This window comes from Ascaphus truei, chromosome 7 (genome assembly GCF_040206685.1).
Source record: "Ascaphus truei isolate aAscTru1 chromosome 7, aAscTru1.hap1, whole genome shotgun sequence".
Classification (NCBI taxonomy): Eukaryota; Metazoa; Chordata; class Amphibia; order Anura; family Ascaphidae; genus Ascaphus; species Ascaphus truei.
Genome location: NC_134489.1, coordinates 15,032,498 through 15,055,375, shown reverse-complemented (window position 1 = coordinate 15,055,375; position 22,878 = coordinate 15,032,498). Strand labels below are relative to the sequence as shown.

At 44.4% G+C, this 22,878-nt stretch overlaps 1 protein-coding gene across 2 annotated transcripts in view; it reads left to right on the top strand.

The window, feature by feature from the left end:
* Positions 1-22,878, top strand: part of LOC142498729 (cytochrome P450 2F2-like) — a 32,855-nt gene that overhangs the window by 5,304 nt on the left and 4,673 nt on the right. The window contains exons 5-10 of one of the 2 annotated variants that reach the window (XM_075607062.1): positions 88-264; positions 836-977; positions 1,671-1,858; positions 18,791-18,932; positions 19,718-19,895; positions 22,550-22,741. In XM_075607062.1, the coding sequence (XP_075463177.1) occupies positions 88-264; positions 836-977; positions 1,671-1,858; positions 18,791-18,932; positions 19,718-19,895; positions 22,550-22,556 (834 nt within the window). In that variant the 3' untranslated portion in view covers positions 22,557-22,741. Of the gene's footprint in view, positions 1-87; positions 265-835; positions 978-1,670; positions 1,859-18,790; positions 18,933-19,717; positions 20,310-22,549; positions 22,742-22,878 lie in introns of those variants that run through there. The other variant, XM_075607063.1, reaches the window with a different exon arrangement.

Here is a 22,878-nt window from a genome sequence, read left to right as displayed (position 1 = left end):
TCTCTGCATAGGCCCCTTAGTTTTTTTTAAAATACTCTTTGAGTGGGATTAAAGGGTGCTAGAAGAGCCTCACGTGTCTCTCTGCAGCTGCTGTTCGTATTCCCGAAGATCATGCAGTATATACCTGGGCCACACAAACAGATATACAGGAATTACGTCAAACTGGGAGCTTTCGTGGCAAAGAGGCTAAGGATGAACAAAGAAACGCTAGACCCTAACAACCCCCGAGATTTCATTGACTGCTTCCTAATCAAAATTGAACAGGTACAGCACAGACATATCTAGAGCATTTTCAAGGGTAGCAGTACCATGCTTGATTTTAATAAGTCCTAAATGCTGTGGAAGAATTTGGTCTGGATGTAGTTTTTAGATATGTTTATACAATATGTCTGGTCTATGGGACAAAGCTTTTCCCTTTAAAAAAAGAAGGTGGAACTATAGGTTTATAAATAAAAAGTAGTGGGACTCCTATTTTGTAAATAAAAGGACAGTGGTACTCTGTGTTAAAAATATAGAAAAGTTGTGGTACTCTGAGTTGCCAATAGTGCATCCCACTTTGACCAACCAAAACAACAGGTTATTAATCCCGTCAGTGCCAAAGCAGCAAATAACTCTGCAGGAAAAGCCTAAAATGCTCACTATGTAAAGTAGCTACCGTATATTACAATCAAACCAGTACCTTTTCAAATTGATTAGGGAGACGACCTATTGCCCAACTGATAACTGTACAACATTTCCACTTTCTCCCTGACGAAATTTTCCACGCCCCAATGGAAGTCCATATAATATGCAGAAATAGTTTTTCTCTAGTAATACCCTACCTTGTAATTTCAAGGAAAGGAAAAATCCAGACACTCACTTTAACTACGAGACGATGCTCAAGACGACAGTCAATATTTTTTTTGCTGGCACAGAGACGGTGGGGTCTACGCTGAGATACGGGTTCCGAATCCTCTTGAGGCACCCAGAAGTGGAAGGTAATGTAATTTGATGGAGATATAACGTAGAAACAGTGCCCAACGAGAAGTAGTTCAATGCCATATATCAGATTTGTAAGAAGAGGACAATCACTTCCTTAAAGTATTTAAAACCCTGTCTGTCAGTATAATATATAATAAACATATTATATATATATATATATATATATATATTAAACATATTTTGCATATATTAAACATATATATATTGTCTTTCCTGGTTGTCTTAGTGTAGACCAGTGGTGAGCAAAGATTTTCCCCTGCACCCCACTGCCGGCTCTCCCCCTCCCTGCTCGTGCCCCCTCCCCCTCTTACCTTGTCTGGCATTTCTAAGATCACGATGCTGCGTTGCCATGGTGATGCATCGCCTGAAGCCGTCGGAGATACAGTAAGGGAACTTACCGCTTTGCCGTTCCCCCGGCATTTAATTTAAATGCCTTCAGGAAGAGCACGGGGCCTCTGTAAGCACTGCGTCCCTAGCAGAAAATATTGTGCCCCCCAGTTTGTGCACCCCTGATGTAGACCATGCACCATTTTTCTAGACCTCCTCTGAAAAATCTTTAAAGTTTGTCCTTCTTGACATATTGCCTCCAGAACTGCACACGTTACTCTAGGTGAGGGCTTAACCAATGGCTTATACAGTGACATCATTCAGCAGTACACATGTTAACACTAAGGCTTTATTTCCATTAGAGAGAGTACATGAGGAGATAGACCAAGTGATTGGGCGTGACAGAAGTGCGTGTATGGACGATCGAAGCAAGATGCCATACACTGAGGCAGTCATCTACGAGATCCAAAGGTTTGCAGACATTGTGCCCATGAGCGTACCCCATACTGTGACCAGGGACATCAAGTTCAGAGGATATGACCTCCCAGAGGTAACATTTTAAGGACGTGGAGAAAGAATATTGTACAAAATGTTCTGCAATGTTCAAAAAACATTTCTCTAATGTTTTATCATTTGAGAAACGTTGTAACTTTCAGAATATCTTGACATGAAGTGCAACTACTTTATTATTTTAATATTGTTTCTATGTAAATGTCACAGGCCATGTAAGTGCTACATATGCTTGTTATATAAATGAATACAAGACAACAGATTTTACACCGCTCACAAATAATTAACAATTGGAGCATGTCAATGCCATATTACTCAGAGTGGCAATGGGTGCAACCTCTGTATTTAAGTAATAAAACCTGAAGAACAGGGCCTTACTGGCCAATAATGCCCTGGCTGGAAGAGTTGAAGGCCGGAGTCGAAGCCAACAGACTTTAACCCAGTACCCAATACCTGAAATGTATCCAAGTCTGTAATACACACACAGAGCCTAAAGAAGGAATGAACCCCTCCACGGCCTGCTCCTAACAGGACTGACACCGGAAGGACTCAGGAAAAAGAAGTAGCGGCCGGGAGGCTATGCTATATTTACAAAATAGAGGGTTAGCTGATATTATAGCAGCAAGTCCTCTAGAGAAAGTACATTACCATGGTGCACTCCAGGCTAAATTTGTTATATATTTTTAAATACATATGTGATAATATGAAGTGAAAAAGTCATAAGTGAAATAAAAAGGTCATTATTAAAAATAACACGTGGTGCTGCTGGCTCTTTCGTAGCTTGCTATAAGAGATATATGCTTCTATTATAGTAAGAAGATGGTGGATTCCATACAACCTTTAATAAGGTATAGTGATAATTACAATACCATCTAATCTATATAACATAGATTCACAACTATCATATAAATGTTCCATATATAACCTTCAATTAGTTCAATCTTAATTATAACTAGAGTCTGCTATGAACTCATTAGGTCATGCAATGATCCAGTATCACACATATTTATCAAATTAGATGAGCCACATGATATTGTTTGTATTACATATCAGTAGGTCAAACTGATAAAACATGTGCATATTATCACATATGCATGTAAAATTATATAACACATTTAGCCTGGTGTGCACCATAGCAATGTACTTTCTGTAGGGGACTTGCTGCTTTAATTTCAGCTAACCCTCTAATTTGTAAACGTTATATAAATTAATGGCATAACAGGGTAGCTTGTTCTAGATGTAACAATGACACACCCACACTGGTATTATATTGGGCCACAATGGGAGAGTTCCCCTCATAACACACCTCTAATCACCTATTATCTTTGATTGATAATATAAAGCACTCAGCACGTAGCTAAAATAAGAGCAATCAATTATTTGTTTGGTAAAGTACTAAGCTGGGAAAGATGTACTTCATAGTACATTATTCATTTATATTACAATGTACCAATCCATCTCCCCTGTCCCTCTATTTTAGTAGGGAATACTGGTACTGTGTGCTCATTTGCATGTCATTTCCCAGAATCCCTAGCTACAGTGGAGCATTGTATTTGTAAGTTAGGAGATAATGGTGAAAAGCAGGGTAGTAGACCTGTTTGAGTGTCACGGGAGACCATGCTATTTACACCTTTTTACCGGGATCATTTATTGAGCAAAACAAATATATGGTGTGAAGAATGGTGCTCAAAATGATATGTGGTTCTGTACATGAATATTTTTCCTTTTTTAAAACAATATGTATCCGGGCACTGTTTGGATTGACCAATATTTAATATGTAGTACTGTAACTCAGCCAGAGAGGGATATGTGTCTAGCGGTGTCCACCTGAGCACCACAGCATAAGACACACTCACATCTGCCCAAACTGGTATAGCAAGATCCAGTTCAATACATAGCAAGGTACTGTAATATAAAGGACTCATAGCCCATAACCTTATAGCCGCAGAGACAGTCCAGAACATCCAGAGCGTGCAGGCCGTAGTAGAAGACGATTCGAAGGTGTAGATGAAAACGGAGCACTGCCAAAATTTTAGCCAACACTGGGCCAAAAAAGATGAAAAATCCAGGGCAACTCAGATATAAAGACCACTTTTATTGCATGCTCAGCAATAGATGGTTAGAAACGCACCTACGCGTTTCGTGCCTGAGCACTTTATCAATTGCTGAGCTTGCAATAAAATTGATCTTTATATCTGAGATGCCCTGCATTTTTCTTTTTTTTTGGCCCAGTTTTGCTATAATTTTGGCAGTGCTCCATTATCTACACCATTGAGCAAAACAAGGTAGTGAAATAAATTGTAATTTATCCGGCATACATTCGCTTACACACAATGAAACACAAAATACCGATGAAGACACACTTACTTTGGGATTGGGATTGAAAATTAGACTTTCCTAGGTGCAGGGAACTATTTGGGAGAGTTTTTTACCCTGACCGGGACTTAGCCAAGAATCACATAGAACCCAAATCGTCATAAAATTCCATACGCAACACAGCTACGCTCTCTTCTGAGGACTTGGTCCCTCCTGACCGCGAGTCAGCAGCCCAAATCTCCTGGAACTCAAATCGGCATAAAATCCCATCCGCGTAAGCTACGTTTGTTTCTGAGAACTTGGGCGCAAAACGGGGCTTAGTCTCTGGTGGGCAGGCATTTCAGGCTTGAAATCGATGCCGGTTGCTTTGCGATTACAAACAAAGCATCTTTGAAAAGCCCGCCCACGCTCTTTCAGCTCAGACTCATGGGGAACAAACCATCTGATGGCTCAGGGCTTCTTATAGTATTCTCTGCTTCATAAAATAGAGCAGAGCGGACAGCCAATCAATGTGTGGGAACTTTCTCAAGCAGCCAATCAGAGCCAAGCCGGGTAGAAAAGCCGGGTCAGCAGAAAATTTTAAATAGCCAAGAGAGATGCGCAAGTCTGCCACATCTACCCTCAGCTATCCCAATGCCACCCACTGGCAGAACATGTGGCATCCTGGAGGACTGCCATTGATCTCCGGAATTAGTACTCCACCTTTCCCCGCTGACCAAATGCTGTTCACACCTCTGGGAATCCTCTGGCTGCTTTGAACTCCGATGTCCAGCAGACGTACCAGCGCCTATGTGTTTGCACGGGCTGCCTGTTTGGACATCGGTTCCGAATGTTTAAACATATTAAAACTATATTTTAATACACACTGAGTCTAGGGGAACCCCATCAGCTATGTGGGACATTAGGGGAAGGTCTTGGGGATACAGGGAACAGAAAAGGAAACATTTTGTTGTTTTATTTCTGCCTGCCTTATTCCCCACACACTTTCACTCTGACTCAGTTTGGACTCTGTCTCCCCAGTCTTATATACAGTTGATCACCCACAAACCCTATATTGGTTGTGGGTCACCTTGGCACTTGCTAGGGTACCCCTTGAACCTAGGGATTCCCTCAGCTACAGGAATACATATATATCCCCGTGCCGCATTCTCCTTTCTGTGTTGTGCTGAAGCAGGGAACCCTAGTGGTGAGTTGTGCTTACGTTTTCAAGGGGATGTATTGCTGGGACAATGTGCCTACATGTATCCAAGAATCAGGCATGATTCCAGTATACCTTTATCGGGGATCCGGTAACTCTGGACCCCAACCTCCTAGGTACATTCTGTCAACGGTTCCTCTGCAAACCTCCCCCCCTTCCCCCCCACCTTGAAACGCATACACCAGCAATCCCTGCCTAATGGCATGCCCGGAAAGGGAAAAGCACAAAAAAAACGGTTTTATTACACAAAGAACAATGTGATCATACAATGTTACTGGATCCAAGAGATAACTCTCTGGGACCCTTATTCACGGAGCAGGGGTAACCAAACAAGCTTGATCTTTATTATAAAACCTGGTTACCCCCTTCCGTCATACTCAGACATGTGATTTTGAATACCAGTGAAATATTTATTTCCAGTACAGAATGTGGAATACTGTATATCTACAGTATCTTTTAATTATTACTTTCATGCATATCAGCTCCTCCTGTTTATCTGTTTGACTAACGATGGCCTCATACATATTTAGTAAACAAAGAACAGAGCAAATTGAACGATTTACCTGCAACTTAAAGAATTACAGTCTTAAAGCCTAAAGACATTAGATACATTTTTGTAAATCCCTCCAACCTTGTTAACTATGATTCAGAATGATTATATAGTTACAGTATCTGATTTTTTTGAGATTTTTTCTTTTAACCTATTAAACATTAACGTATCACTGTCCTTAGATCATTTTGGTCCAAGGAGGGACTGGCCCTTTCAAGAGCCTAAATTCTGATGATTGGCCATTTCCATACAGAGGAAACTATGTTAAAAGTCATAATATACTACATTGCAAATTAGATCCATATTTTAATTGATCTATTCTGACAATATATGTTGATAGACAAGTAAAACACAAGAAATACCCTTTTTGCCAGAGGCCAGCAACACATTGTGTGTTACAGTATATATTGTTTTGCGATGCATTGCGGGTCCCTCTGGCAGTGCAGGAGTTAAAGGTTAGGTGTACGTGAACTTTACTGGGTGTAGCAGAAAGAGCTTTTAATGGTTGTCATCCTGTACAAAAAAAAACTTCGCACTGGCATCAGACACCCTGTAACAAGTTATAAAATGGAAATATTTAACTTGCACAATAAGACCAATAAAATACAAACAAGAACAGAGAATTCAAAATTCTCTTTATGGCAGAATATTTAGTGTATTGCCAGCTGGGACAAAAATGAATACACAACCAGGGCTATATTCTGGAAGCCAGGGATCCTGTGTAAGGTGATTTAGCTCAGATAGTGTCAACTCGGCCCTCTTTTCCAAGCACGACAAGGTCTGTTTCTTTTCTTTACTTTATTTGGGGAAAGTAGCATAAAAGACAGTCACTTGTGAAGAGATGTTGATGTATGAATAGTGTCTCTCTGGGTGTGCCTGGTAGTTAAGAGCAGGTGAGAAGATAATCCTACCATACAGGGGTTACAGCAGTGCTCACTCATCCAAGGTAATGGTGGAAAAGGAAGTGAGGGTCAAGGGTCACACTAAAATGGAGTGAGACTGCACTAACTGTCAGCAAAAGACAGGGGGGGAAATGGGAAGGTCCATAACTGGTGGACTGGAAGTGTTGCCAGAGCAACCAGGGGTGTGACAGCTTGGAAGGAAAGACGCTACTTAATGTATCCATTCCATCTGCACTGGGAGTAAGCTGCAGGGAAAGTAAATCCATGTGCAGCTAGCTAGCAGAACTGCCAAGGGAGAGGGGGGCTGAACAGAAAAGGCAGACAGGGGTATTCCTGTTCCATGACACTCCCCGTCTGGTATCTGTAGATACCACTATATAACAAGTTATGTGGAACATATGTGCAATGCATACAACATAACAACATAATGCAAAGGTCCATATTTCCATAGCAAGGTGATACCGGCCGGTACCACTGGCGTCAAAGTCCTTTGGCCAAACCTTTCAGTAAGGGAAGCCAGGTGGATGCACAGCTCTTGTTTAGCTTGATGCACCACAATGTCTCTTAAAAGTCCACGGAACTGGTAATCAGTTTTTCCCTATCATAGTCCGATTTGGGCAATAGGAGGATAGTCTCTGTAATAGGTCTTAAAAAGGTTTTAACGATCCCATTCTGGGTCACTCGTACTTCCACTTTGCGAACCCTTTCGTCTTCGCTTGGGATAGTTCTGATTATAAGTCCCATGGGCCATTCGTTTCTTGCCACCTGTTTATCCTTCAACAGAACCACATCTCCCACTTGGATATCTGGATTTACCGTTTGCCATTTATGGCGTTCTTGGAGTGTCACCAGATACTCGCGTCTCCAGCGATCCCAAAATGTGTTGGCCAAGCGCTGCACCTGTCTCCACTGTCGTTTGTACATATCCTTAGAATGGAAGCCTTGGACTGGGGTGGGGATGTTCCCTACTTTCTGGGTTAGTAGCATTGCTGGTGTCAAAATACTTGGCGATTCTGGATCTGTTGACACTGGAATCAAGGGCCTAGCATTGATTATCGCTGATATTTCGGCCATGAATGTGGTTAACACTTCGTGAGTGAGTCGAGTCAGGTCGGTTTTTAGCATCATAGAGTCCAAGATACGCCGGACCACCCCGATCATGCGTTCCCATGCTCCGCCCATGTGAGAGGAGTGAGGAGGGTTGAATGTCCACGTGCACTCTTGGTTGCGCAAGTATCTTTGGATACTATTGTCTCTATTATCTTTAGTGTCCATTTGTAATTCCTTACATGCTCCAATGAAATTGGTGCCACAATCGGAGCGTATTTGTTTAACTGGTCCTCTGACTGCAAAGAATCTTCTGAGGGCATTTATGAAGCTTGAAGCATCCATAGATTCTATGATCTCGATGTGTATGGCTCGCGTACTCATGCAGGTGAAGAGTACCGCCCATCGTTTGCTGTTTGCTAGTCCGCCTCTAGTTCTACGTGAGATGACCATCCAGGGCCCAAATACATCGAGCCCTACATAGGTAAAGGGGGGTTCTGTATTGAGTCTGTTGATAGGTAGATCTGCCATCCTTTGGTCTTGGCTTTTGCCTCTCAGCATTCGGCACCTAACACATATGTGGAGATTACTGGCCACGCACCTTTTCATGTCAACGACCCAAATGCCCGCCGCCCTAATAGCGCCTTCGGTGAAGTGTCGTCCCTGATGCATGACTTGTTCGTGGTAGTAGCGCACCAACAAAGTAGCGATGTGATGCCGGCCAGGGATGATAAGAGGGTTGCTTTCCTCCCTGCTCAGTTGGGACTTATTGAGGTGGCCTCCTACTCTTATGAGGCCGTCGTTGTCGATGAAGGGATTCAACTTCCAAAGTGGGCTGTTTTTGGGAACACTCTTCCCTCCGCGAATGCACTTGATCTCTTCCGCATACGTTTCTCTCTGAACATGACTGAGAACAGCTTCCTTAGCCCTTGTGATTTCCTCTACGGTGCGCAGCTCTTTGCAGATGTGCCAGCCGTGGCAGCCGGTAGTTTTACCATCTGGTGTCTGGCGGAAGGAGGAGGCTATATGCCTGAGATGGGCTACTGCTCGCAGAAGGACTGTCCACCTTGAGAAGCGATGGAATCGATGTGATCCGAATGCGTTTTTGTGCGATACATTGGTGAGTACCACGGATACTTGTGGGGGCCTTATCTCCGTGTCCTTCTCGGGATCCACGAGTTCAAAGTCGCTAACTGGGGTTGGTGGCGTTTCCGCGGGCTGCGCAAGAAACGTTGGTCCTGTAAGCCACGACGTGTTCTGCAGTTGAGATGCGGGTACTGATCTGGTGGCGTGATCTGCGGGATTTTGATCTGTGGGCACATGGTGCCATTGTTCTGGTTGAGTTGTACGCCCTAGGTCATCAGAGTATTCTTCTGTCACAAGCGCGTCTTCATAGTTCCTTTTGGTCTCGAGCTTCTCGTGGACCTGGAAGTGGTTCGGACTGGGTTTGGAGTGGGATGCACAACCGTTCTCCAACAAGTTCGTTCGTAGGGCGTCTACGTTGTCAGGTCCTCGTATCCTGTCTATGCATACTTCTCCCACTACCACCCATCCTAGATCGAGTCTTTGAGCGGTTGGGCCGTTGTGGTCCCCGTTTCGCTGTTCGCGGATCTTGTGTGCTCTCGTGATGTCCCTGCCAAGTAGCAGCATGATCTGGGTGCCTTCGTCTAGTGGTGGGATACGATCGGCAATAGCTTTTAGATGGGGATGGTGTCGTGCCACGTCTGGTGTGGGGATCTCACTCCTATCTTCTGCCATGTGATTGCACTCGATGAGTGTGGGAAGAGGCATGTTCACTTTGCCGTCTATTGAGCATATGGTGTAGCCATTCACTCTTCTCCCTGTGGTCTCCATTCGCCCTGCGCATGTTCTGAGAGTGTAAGGAGAAGCACGGTCTTGAATATTGAACATGTCGAAGAATTCTGACCTGACCAGTGATCGGTTGCTCTGGTCGTCGATGATTGCATACATCCTTTTAGCTCTTTGGGTTTGTCCCTCTGGGTGCACTGCTACCAGACATATTTTAGAGCAAGATCTACCGTCGTTTCCTTCTCCACATACTTCTGTGCATTTGGACGCTACAGACGTCGTGGGGGGTATATCTCCCACTTCTTCCTCCCCGCCCTGCTTTGTCGAAGGGTTAGGGGCTTCACTTGATTTGGGCTTCATAGCTTCCAGGTGTAAAGCGGCTATGTGCCTGTCGCTATCGCACTCTGTGCATTTTATAGCTTCCTTGCAGTCCTTGAATAAATGAGTTGTGGAAGCACAATATTTGAAACAAGCTCCCCATTCCCTGAGTAAGTTCTTTCGCTCCTTTATGGGTTTCATTCTGAATCCGACACACTTGTTAAGCGGATGCGGCCTTTTGTCTATAGGGCATTCTTTGTTAAGGTCCCTTGGTTTCTTGTCCCTGTCGGCCGCCTGGCTGGGACTCGCGTGGGTCGTAGGGGGTACGTCCGTCCTGTGGACTGAGATGGGTGTTCTGGTGTCCTTGTATCTCGTTGTTGACCTTTCGTTCCTCGGGTGGCTGGCACTGGATGTAGTCTGCGCCCCTAAGATGAAGCTGGGGTCGTTCCTCGTCCTTGCTGCTTCACGAATGAAGCTCAAGAAAACTGAGAATGGGGGGAAGACGACTTGCTTCTCCCTTTTGTATTTGGAGCCTTGTGAAATCCATCTTTCTTGGAGGTTGAAGGGTAGCTTCTCCAGGATGGGTCTCACTCCACGAGCTGAGTCTAGGGCGTTGAGACCTATTAAGGAATGGTCTTTCCTTGCGAACTCCAGTTCTTGCAGCAGGTCCCCGAACTCTCGTAACTTCGAGTAGTCTTTATTTGTGATCTTGGGGAAGCTGTCGATCCTTTTGAAGAGCGAATCCTCGACTGCTTCGGGGCTGCCGTAGGACTCTTCTAGCCTTTCCCACACTAGGTCAAGACCTACTTGGGGTTGGTGCGCGTTTGCTGCCCGAAGTCTCTTCGAGTGCTCCCTGGATTCGTTCCCCAGGAACTTGACTAACAGGTTGAGCTCTTCCCTTGCTGAGAAGTCCAAGCTGTTGATTGCATCTTTGAACGTGAACTTCCACATCCGGTAGTTCCCAGGGCGGTCGTCGAAGCTGATGAGTCCTGCGTGCACCAGGTCACGCCGGATCATGTACTTGGCTATGTCTGTCAGGCCTGAGGCATCGGCGTGTTTGTCCCTTTCTGTGGCAGTTGCTGGGAGGGTCCTTGCGGTCGCCTCTTCCTTGGCGTGGACGCGTGATGACTGCTGATCAGCGTGAGGGGCTGTGTTTTCCCGTGTGGGTGTACCTGGATGGCGAGCCCGTTGTAGTGCTTCCGTGTACGCGCTGGCGTGTGGATCACTGTTGCGGCTGTGGCTATCCCAGGCAGCATGTACCATTGAAGGAACAGCGTCTTCTCCTCGTGGGCCTAGCAAGTCTTCGGTGTCTGTGGAGTCGCTGCCTCCGTGTAGAGATGGAGCGCTGGTGTTTGCACTGAAGAGGCTCCTTACGTAGTCTTTGGTGCGTTGGGCTGGGTCTTCTGAGGCTATCCGTCTGTATGGTAGCTCCCCGCCGTCCTGTTGTGCGGCTGGTTCTAGGACTTCAGCTTGGGCTATGGCGGCGGCGGCTTCCTTCTCTTGATTAAGTGCCTCTAGATCCGCGTCCAATTCGGCCTTTCTGCGCGCAGCGGCGGCATTGGCAGCGGCGGCGGTAGCAGCGGCGGCGGCATTTGCAGCGGTGGCGGTAGCAGCGGCAGCAGCATTGGCAGCGGCGGCGGTAGCAGCGGCATTCTTCTCCTCCTCTTCTATGCGCGCTTTTTCTGCCCTTACGGCTGCCTCTCTGCGACTATATTCGGCCCTGGAACGTGTGGCCTCTGCGGCGGCTCGCGCCTTGGTAGCGTTTGTGCTTGCGCTGGACGCGTTAGATTGCGCTGATCTTGCTGACCTTGATGAGTGTCTGGATGTGCTTGAGCGCTGCGATGCGGTTTCCAGCAAAAGGTCTTTTCTCCTACTCTCGGCTTCCGTGATGGCGGTTTGCGTGATGCCATCACGTTCCAGGTAAATCGCCTTTTGTAGGTCGCGCTCTCGTATGCTATCTTCCGTGTTAGCTCTTGTTAGATAGGTGAAATATGTCTGTGACAGCGCATGGTAGCCGGAGCGGTCTCCCTTCAATTGAGTTATCCCCTGCTGGAGCTGTTGTACATAATTGCCAGCGCCGGCGACATTGCGTACCCCAAGTGTGGTTGTTTCCCAGGCCAACTCTAATTTAGCGGGGTGCGCTTCAATGTCAGTCTCATATTTGTCACGGGCCTTTTGTGTCAGTGTGACTGTCCGTTTAGGCCTGGCGTCTGTCTGCGCCTGTTGCAGTTGCGCAGCGGTCTCTGTGTCTGAGTGATCGCTTTCCTGCGTGATATCTGGTGAGGCTCTGAGTTCTGCCATGCTGTAGGTGTGTGTAAGCCTTTTGCCAGTGCGTGTGGCATGTGGTCTTTTACCTTAGTCAACGATGGGCATCTGTCTCAGATGATGCCAAGCGGTGTTCTGCGGCGTGCAGCGTAGGGGTAGCTGTACTCACAGGTGTCCGTGGCTCTGACCCGTGTCCTGGCGGGTGTCCGGTAGCGTGGCCCTTGATGGCGCTAGCCGTGGGGACGTGCGCAGGGGTAGGTGAGATGGTGGCTCCTCACTATGGGGCTGTGCAGGGGGTGACCTCAGACAGAAAGGCAGTTAGGTTTGTGTAAGAGGCACTGTTTGTTTGCAAAGCTGCTGTGCAGTGGGCTGCTGCTTGTCTGTTAAGGCTGCAGGCTGTGTGCAGTTTGACCTACTTGGTGTTTCCTTTGTCTGCAGAGACTGCTCTGTTTTATCATGGAGTCTGGAGTAGCAGCTCCTGTAAGTGTCTGTAAGGCACACAATATCTTCTCACTATTCTGGAAGCCAGGGATCCTGTGTAAGGTGATTTAGCTCAGATAGTGTCAACTCGGCCCTCTTTTCCAAGCACGACAAGGTCTGTTTCTTTTCTTTACTTTATTTGGGGAAAGTAGCATAAAAGACAGTCACTTGTGAAGAGATGTTGATGTATGAATAGTGTCTCTCTGGGTGTGCCTGGTAGTTAAGAGCAGGTGAGAAGATAATCCTACCATACAGGGGTTACAGCAGTGCTCACTCATCCAAGGTAATGGTGGAAAAGGAAGTGAGGGGCAAGGGTCACACTAAAATGGAGTGAGACCGCACTACTGTCAGCAAAAAGACAGGGGAGAAAATGGGAAGGTCCATAACTGGAGGACTGGAGGTGTTGCCAGAGCAACCAGGGGTGTGACAGCTTGGAAGGAAATACGCTACTTAATGTATCCATTCCATCTGCACTGGGAGTAAGCTGCAGGGAAAGTAAATCCATGTGCAGCTAGCTAGCAGAACTGCCAAGGGAGAGGGGGGCTGAACAGAAAAGGCAGACAGGGGTATTCCTGTTCCATGACAAGCTATATACAGGAAAAAGCTCGAAACCTCTCTCTCTCTCTCTCTCTCTCTCTCTCTCTCTCTCTCTCTCTCTCTCTCTCTCTGTATCTCTCTCTGTATCTCTCTCTCACTGTCTCGTACCCCACAAGATACTATATCATAGGGTCAATCAGGTCCCGCCGCTGCCACCAGTAAATAAGCGTGTCACTGGAGACCAGTGCTTACCTTATGAAAATATACCTGGATCCTTTGATTGACAAAATGTGAGATAAAATAAATTGTATTTATTCACACGAGAAACATACACAGCTTACTTGAAAAGATAACATGAAATAACACTTACTGGAATGGGGTTAAACGAAATAATTGGTTTCCAGAACAAAAGTCCATGAAATGCAGCCTTTAGGTATCAATCCCCAGGAGCGGGGTTAATACGCGAACAAGAGATGCAAATCTGTCTTTGGCTTTGGGCACCGCTTGCAACCCCTATTTCTCCGCCGAAAGAAGCAAGTTCGTTCTGCGCTTGCAGAATTCGTTCTGAGCACAGCACCAATTGCAGAATTCGTTCTGAGCACAGCACCAATGCCAAAATCGGAAGCAACAGTCTGCACCAAAAACTTTTTGTCATAGTCCGGTGCAGCTAAAATAGGGGCACTAGCCAGTGCGGCCTTTAGAGCCTAAAACACCTTTTCACAGGTAAGAGACCAGACAACCAAGACTGGGAGTCGCTTCTGGGTCAAGTTAGTCAGAGGTTTAGCCACGGTGCTGTACTGTGGAACCAACTTCCTATAGTAGCCAGCGGTGCCTAGGAAAACCATTACCTGCTTCTTCGTTTTGTGGATGTGTCACTTCACTATTGCCTCAACCTTAGTTGGTTCAGGCTTCAGATGCCCTTCCCCCACCCGGTGCCCTAGGTACAACACTTCTGCCATCCCTGTTAAGCCCTTGGTGGGTTTTAACGTAAGCCCTGCTTCCCTGATCCTTGCTAGTGCTACATGTACCAGGTTAGAGTCCCAGGAACCACTACACACTGCAATGTCATCTAGGTATGCCCTGGCATAACTCTGCATTCCCTCTAACAATCGATTGACCAGGCGTTAGAAGGTAGCCTGGGCATTTTTCATCCCAAATGGCATCACCACAAACTCATAGAGGCCACTTGGAGTGATGAATGCTGACTTCTCCTTAGCTTCGGGGGTAAGCGGGATTTGCCAATACTCCTTGCTCAAATCCGTGGTAGTGAGATAACTTGCCCCCACAAGTTCACCGAGAAGCTCGTCCATGGCATGGGGTAGGAATCTGAGACCGCCCCTGCATTGAGTTGCGGGTAGTCCAAACCTTCTTAGGTACAAGGATTACCGGGCAAGCCCAAGGGCTCTGGGACGGTTTAATTACCCCTAGGGCCATCATCTCCTTCACTTCCTTCTCTATACTGCCTTTCACCTCTGCAGATACCCGGTAGGCATGCTTATGCAGTGGACGCAGATCACCTGTGAGCACAGGATGATTTGTGATATGCGTTCTGCCCGGCTTGTCCGAGGACAGAACCCTGTATTGCTCTAACACTTTCCTAGCCTCCGCTCTCTGCTGCTCACTAAACTGGGACCCTATCTCTACCTGCTCTACTGTACTCCCCCCCTGTCTAGCTTCCCCTAGGAGGTCGGGCAGAGCATTGCTCGCCGGGTCCCCCAACGGTGTGCTACAGATAGCCAACACTGATGCCTCACTCTGTGCAAAGTACTCCCTGAGCATATTGATATAATAGGTCCTAGTTCTACCTGTTTCTCTATCTAGCTGTACAACATAGTTACACTCATTCATTTTCCTGTGCACCGTGTACGGTCCGGACCAGGCAGCCATTATTTTGTTCTCCAGAGTGGGCTTCAGAATAAGCACCTGATGACCTGGAATGAATGATCTGCTACGGGCATTCTGATCATACCAAGCTTTCTGCTTGGTCTGAGCATCCCTGATGTTGTCCTGTGCCAACTCCATGAGTGTCTCTAGCCGGTCTCTGATATCTACCACGTACTGAAGCACAGAGGCATCAGTATTGGTAGTCTCCCACTCCCATCCCTCATGGAATAGGTCGAGAGGTCCCCGTACCCTGCGACCATATAGCATGCCATTTCATATCTGCTTGTTTCAACGTTTCAAATTGTAAGTGCGCACTTGTGAAGGACTTTTATATTAAATTGGTTTATATACAGTCTACGCTGTGGTGTCTCTCCGCCTTCTGCCCTAGTACACCCACATCCATCTTCTACATATAGAGAGTCCACTACGCGGAGTCTCAACTTCCATACACCACTGAGTGTGACATGCTGACTTGTCTCACACGTATGTGAGTATAACATCTGCAGATTACTGTTTCTACTGGTTATTTATTCCAAACTGTGCTTTACTATTTTGCAATTTTTCTCTTTATATGCATGTGTGATCCCGCTCCCTCATTCCATTGCGCACTGTTCATCAAGGATCAAAAAGACATTTTCCTCATATGAAGGTTGAATGGGCTTCCTATATTGTATATTTTCATTATCTCTCACTATTTCTCACCATGTTACTGTATTTTTGGGGTTAAATTCTGGTACCCTGTTCCTTCACTGGGGGGTCACTGCACACTTTGTCTCTAATATTACTAGAGCACTTCCCTTAGCACCAGTCCTGTTGTATTTTGTGTTTGCTTACCCGGGGTACTGACTGTTCTCCGTTAACCAGGGGCGCATGAGGGGTCACATGTCCGTGAATCGCTGTCAGCATGTGAATCCGCTGATCAGCTGTAGCGTTTGCCCCCATGAGGCAAGAAGTGCTGTTAGTCCAGAATTAGGGGTCTCCGCAAGTACAGGAACAACTGGCACTGCTGGCACAATAATGTCCCCCACAACCCGCAAACACAGTTTTTCACCAATATCCCGGTGAGCACCTACTCCTTCCCCTTGTTCATCTTCCTCCAGGGGTGGCATCATTTCGCCCACCCTGTGCTGTAGGAACTCCACTGCGGCTGCAGTCTCCGGAGCCGTGTTGGAAAGTACAAAAAGACTTGTTTCATGCTGCTCCAATTCCTCTTCTAGCTGTGTCTTTGCCTGACCAGCCGTCAGTAACCCATACTCCTCACACTGGGCAACGAGCCTGGCACGATCCCAGGACCGGAACCGTCCTGCTCATCTGTCCATGATTCACCCGCAGGCAACAAGAGAGGGCGCAAAGTGGAACTGTGCTTTTCGCTTCTCTTGCAAATCGTGTGTGTGCTACTGTATCTCACGCTTTGGGAGTTCTTAACCGAGAGCCTCCCCGCTATGCTATAGTACCCCACAAGATACTATATCACTATGCACGTAAGAATCAATTCTAAGGGGTTCACATGGTTATCTAAGAAACCTGTCAACATGTTGCAATTCACTCTAAAGGCATTTTGTGTATGCTGGTGGTTGCATTAAATTGTGTTATATATATTAAAATATACACATCATCTGGAGCAAGCTATCATTTTAAATTGTAACCATTTCTCAATAAACCCTGTAATGGGAATATAAGTCCTATGGAAGTGCTATGATAATTACTCCTAATACCTAATATACTTATTTTCCCTATTAGGGTTTTTCTTAGACAAGAGAGCTTCTGATTAGGGATAGGTAAATTGATATGCCTTAGACGTGGCATTTATAGAGCAAGTTTGTCATGTTTAAACTCCGAATTAACCTCTGTTTGTGATGATATTAGGAGCTAATAGCACTATTAAAAAACTAGATGAGGACTAATGATTAACCATTTTTGGGTTCTTGAAGGTTGCAATATAACAACAAGGCAGTCTTGAATGGTGATATTAAATTTACATCATTATAAGCACAATATATGCAGCAATACTATTATCCTTAAGTGTAATTATCAATGTCTGATTAAAACTCTCCACAATAGATGGTGACTAATATGAGATGATCAGGCATAATTATTTGTGTTTCACTTTTAGAAAATACCTAAAATAGGCTTTCCCAGTTTAGAGGATACACCCAAAAGGCAGGGTTTTATTACTAGACAGGTTTATTTATATTCCATACCTAATACAAGTTCTAAGTTGCACATTTTGTTTAGGTGCCTTTTCTCTTAAGATGTATATTATTAAAAGTTAAGTTTTAAATATAATTCATAACACATTGAGTCTATATTGCACCATATAGGGATTCTTTTTCAATACTTCTAGGTACTTAATGTTTTCTACGTATGCATTTCCCAGGCAGCACATACTGCACCGACACACTTTATTCGAGCAAATACCCAGTATGTACCTGGCAGATACCTGGAATGCGCCGCTCCTCACCTCTGACAAGCCCCGTTGCGTTTGCCTTCCCAGCCTGGGTTCATGCCTGGCTGACGGGCGGCTGATCTGTTAAATGATAATGATTAGGATTTAATAGGCTGCAATGCTTCGCGTGTCTACCAGATGGCATAAATTCATGAATTGTAATGCAGTATATATATATATATACTGTGCAGTATTGCAGCCAGCGGGAATAAAATGCTTCAATCCCTGCCTGGAAAATACCTCAATGCACTCGGGCAGAAAACAGTCACAAACCTCAATACACCCGGGTATACCCGAATTCGTGGGACTAGCCGAGCTCAAATAAAGTGTGTCGCCAGTGTAGTTTAAAAGGTAGGCTTAAGCAGGGCCATAATTTCTTCTGGATTCCAAATACCCCATGAAGAGGTTTGCATAGCTGGGGGCAAACATGGTACCCATGGCTGTACCACAGGTCTGGAGATGGAAGCTCTCCCTGAACGGAAAATAATTGTGATTTAATATGAAGCCGACAAGGGAGAGAATTAAATTGCACTGCGATTCGTGTAAACGCCCACCACCTCCCAAAAAGTGCCCAATTGCCTCGAGACCCATGTCATCATGTATACAAGTATATAAAGATTGAACATCACAGGTGGCCCATTGGTAAGTGGATTTCCACTGAATGGAAGAGAGGGAATCTATGACGTGGAGTGTATCCCTAATATATGACCGAAGTTGGACCACGTGTGGCTGTAAAAAGTGGTCCACGTATTTCGACACACTTGACGTCATAGACTCCACCCCTGAAACAATGGGCATACCTGGTGGGTTTACAAGGCTCTTGTGCACCTTCGGGAGGTGAGAGAAGATAGGGATAAGTGGGTTAGCTATGTATAGATACTTGAACTCCTCCCTGTGATTGACCCCCAACAGAAATTTCTCTCCAATGAATGTTTGTTTTTTAATCCTGTAAGTGCAAATCCTTGGGGCTGCTGATTTTAATAAATGTACCAATTTGTTATACAGTTACATGCTATGGAGCCTGCGCTTCTCTTTTTTTGTTTATATATATATATTATAGGTTCTCTTTATCAAACTCTCCTAGGTGAAAAACAGATGCAAAAACTCCAGATTTGTAACAGTAAAATCCTCACCACTTTTGTTGCTTGCATAGACCTGCTGCTACAGTATATTACCATCGAGTTTCCCAGAGATGATTTGCTTTTCACTCTCGTTTTAAGGGTCTGAACATCATGCCCCTCATCTGCACGTCCCAATACGATGCCACAAAGTTTAAGAACCCTAAGTCATTTGATCCCACACACTTCCTGGACAAGAACGGGGTCTTTAAGAAGAACGAGGCCTTCATGGCGTTTTCAGCAGGTATGATGCTGTGCTCAACACAACACAACATACTGCAACAATGATGATATTGATCCAGGCAAGCAATATATAGCAGAGCAACAAATGTGATCAAAAGCAGAAAAATTGTCTTTATCCAAAAAACCCTGACAAATCGATATATGAAGGTCATTCCAATTAGAATATACTAACAAACAAAGAGTAGAGAATAATTCACAGGTTGGTTTCTACTGCATTAGACTGTCAACGTTTCTGTACACAAAAGGTACTTTCATCAGGGCTGCACTGTACAATGTAATGCAGCCAAAAATATCTTATAATTATTATTTGATACTTCAAATGTTACTTTTTAAAATATAGCAATAACACATCCAATCTGTGTGCTTTTAAAGCATGGATACTTAGCTCAAATCATTGCTATATATATAGTATATGTACAGTATGAAGGTTTTTTTTGTTGTTGTAATATAATAGGTACCAGTAGCCGGCCTCTTACTTTCTCCTGCTCCTCATCACCATTGCATTGTCATGACAAATAACACCACGTTGTCGTGGAGATGCGTTGTCAGAAGAAGATCCCATCAGAGATGAGGAGCAGGAGGAGAAGGTAAGGGAAAAAGGTAGGTACCGGCACAAAAAAAGCCATGTATGTATGTACGTGTATGTGTATGTATGTATGTATATGTGTATGTGTATATATATATATACACACACACAAACACAGTTATGTATACAGTCCAAATCTTAGTACCCCATTTAAACTCAATTTTCAGAACACTGATATATCGCCTTCTTTGTTTCTGCAGGGAAGCGTATATGCATTGGCGAGGGTCTGGCTCAGATGGAGCTGTTCATCTTTTTCACTACAATCCTCCAGAACTTCAACCTCAAGCCTCTCATGGACCCTAAGGATATTGATATTACCCCTGAGAGCAGCGGGTTAGGGAATATCCCGCGGCCCTATAAAATGTGCCTTATCCCACGGTGAGACCACATGCTAGAAAATATAGTCACTATAGAATTTCTGTTAGTCAATATTGTGTTATGGACAGGGGGTGGGTTAAATAACCTATTAGTAAAATCAGCTTCCATAGTAAGATTTAGTCATCCTTAAAGGGAAATTTGTACTTGCTTCCTTTGAAAAATGAAACAATTTTTCTTTTGTTTAGGGTCCTATGTAATTCATTCTTATCAGATACCTATTTTTCTGATTATCAGATACTTATTTTTCTGCCCTCTTATCTGCTCGACTAATGATTGCATCAGAATCACTTTACAAAGAACAAAAAACGTTTGAATTGAAAATATACCTATACATGCAAACAGTCTTATCACACCAGATGTACAAAAAAAAATAGGAACTTTAAAAAAGAACTAATTAAAGATCATTCTAATTGACTGATTTTTTTTCATCACAAACATGTCCTCGTACTGACTCTTCAACTTATTAAGCAATATAATTAGGTCACTTAGGTCCTACAGAACATGGGACTGACATTTAACCCATTTAACATGTTACTGTAATTAGCTCAAGTTGGTCTGAAGAGAGACTGACCCATTTTAAAATACAAAAACATACACAATGCAACTGTGCTCAACTATACTGATTTCTATATAAATAAGGGCTTATAAACAGCGTGCTCAGTCTGTAAGGGCTTAGGTGAAAAAGTCAAAAGTCCAGAGTTCTCCTGGAGGGGGGTACCTTGGGTAATAAAAACGAAAGAAAACAAACAAGCACAGCTTGTATAAGAAAAAATGTATTACAATATAAAAAAGGTAATAAAGCTTACTTACACGTGAGGAAACACCGGCGGGCGTGTGGTAGAATGGCGCAAGGATCGTGGAGTGTTAAGATCTCTCAGCTGGTCCCAGCTGGGGGATGCACAGCGAATCTTCCAGTCTCTGCGTCGTGCACCGAATACCGGAAGTGATGTCATGCACTCACGCTAATTTTTGCCTCCGCTTTCTCGTCTGCTAGCAAAAGCTTCCGAAAATGAGGCTGCCACTCTCTTGACCCGCCCCTCCTCTTTGGTGCTGGCGTACGCCAACAAACAGAGACTGGCCAAACAGCGTCTGGCTCCGTACTAACACCAGGGTGTCTATCTCATAGCCCTACGCGTTTTGCAAACTCGGCTTCATCAGGGGTTCCACTTTCTCGTGAGAGTGCAGGACGCTGAGACCGGAGGATTCGCCGTGCATCCCCCAGCTGGGACCACCTGAGAGATCTTTATACTCCACGATCCTTCCACCCGTGCTAACACATGCTCGCCAGTGTTTTCTCATGTAAATGAGCTTTATTACCTTTTTTATATTGTAATACATTTTATATTATATAGCTGTGCTTGCTTGTTTTCTCCCATTTAAAAATAGGTTGCTCTTAAAGGGGCACAAAATATTTAGGAATATCACTTTTCTGTGTACATTGTGTTTAGTAATTGCTCTGTGTGATTTTATTGCCGGTTCTCTAAACTCACAAAACTAAAGTAAACAGCTGGGAAAAAAAATTGAATTAATAAGGGATCAACTAATTTCCCTCTCTCATGACGGGATCTTCAACCAGAAATCAGCTTTCTCTCCCTCTCTCAATATATTTATAGATAGATATATAACTATTTTTCCCCCCCTTTTGCTTTGTGTTCGACTATTGCTCAAGCCAAAACTTTGACCTTTGCACCAAGGAGGCCATTTATTAAAGTTCACTGGCAGCAAAACCAGTGGAAAAAACAGCACCAGATTTAACCTTCATAAACCTGGTGCAGTTTTATTCACTGTAAAATTTTCTGGTGGAAGATTTTAAAAATTGGACCCCCAAGACTTCTAGAAACGCTTATTTTTCAAATATAGTTGCCCTAAAAAAACAGGGCGGACCTGAGAATGTTAACAATAAATGTATAATGTTGATATAGAATGGACTGCTGAGAAACTAGCTTTATTTCCATTTTTAAAGTGGATTGTGTTTAGCGGTAAAGCACAGTACCAATGCTTTTTATTATAACACATGGAGCAGATACGGGATCGTCAGGGAACAGATGAATGGGAGTCAGTTGACTGGTGTGGAAGGTAGCCAGGTAGACACATAGGACATCTGACTTTACAATGTGCCCTTTAATAACACAAAAGGCCTTTTTATTTGTCCTATGTATTAAAAGTAAATAGAAACAATGCCAACATAAAGTTTATTATGTGACAATGAACCGATTTTGTTGGTATCACAAACATTTTATATTTCATTATTGTAGTTTTAGTAGCTGTATAAGTCTTGGAAAAGGGTAGATGGGGCTTTTTGTGCAATAGCGCAGATTACTGAATTAGTCCCAAAGGTTGATTATATGGTGATTTTCTGTTCTTCAAAATCAAATTATTAAAAGCAGTGTGTCAATGAGGTTCAGGACGTTTCTCTGACATTAACCCAGTGCTGGTAAAATATTACCAAGACTTACTGCACACTGCCAAAACCAACATGGCACCCAGTCATCAGACGCAAAGAACAAATCAAACGTTTAAAAGTCCACGGGTGCATAGAAGGGGAAAATTAAGAGTAGAGAATAAAATATGTATAGTATAGTAAGGTTAGAAAAATAAGTAAAATATTCAGGAAAGGTGAGATATGTGCTTACAATGTTAATACTTGTTAGCAGCATCTAACAGATGGAGCAAAGCTTAGTGTCCTATGCTGCCATGCACGGTCACGTGGCAGTCGTGACACCAAAGGATTCATTCTGCAGTGGGTCCCTTTAAGATGCATGGAGCCCCCACAGCTCCATTGCGGCAGACACTGTCCCCGGCCCTGCTGATTTTTGCTTGTTCGTCTACAGCACTGGGGCAGCAAAGTAAGTACATTTTCTCCTGTGAGTATAAGTCACCTCTGGTGATCACTCTGCCTTTTTCTCCAAGAAAATAAAGTATATGTAGTGTAATCTCATTGTTGAAGGTAATACAAACCGAAGGGTAAAGCACCAATTACAAA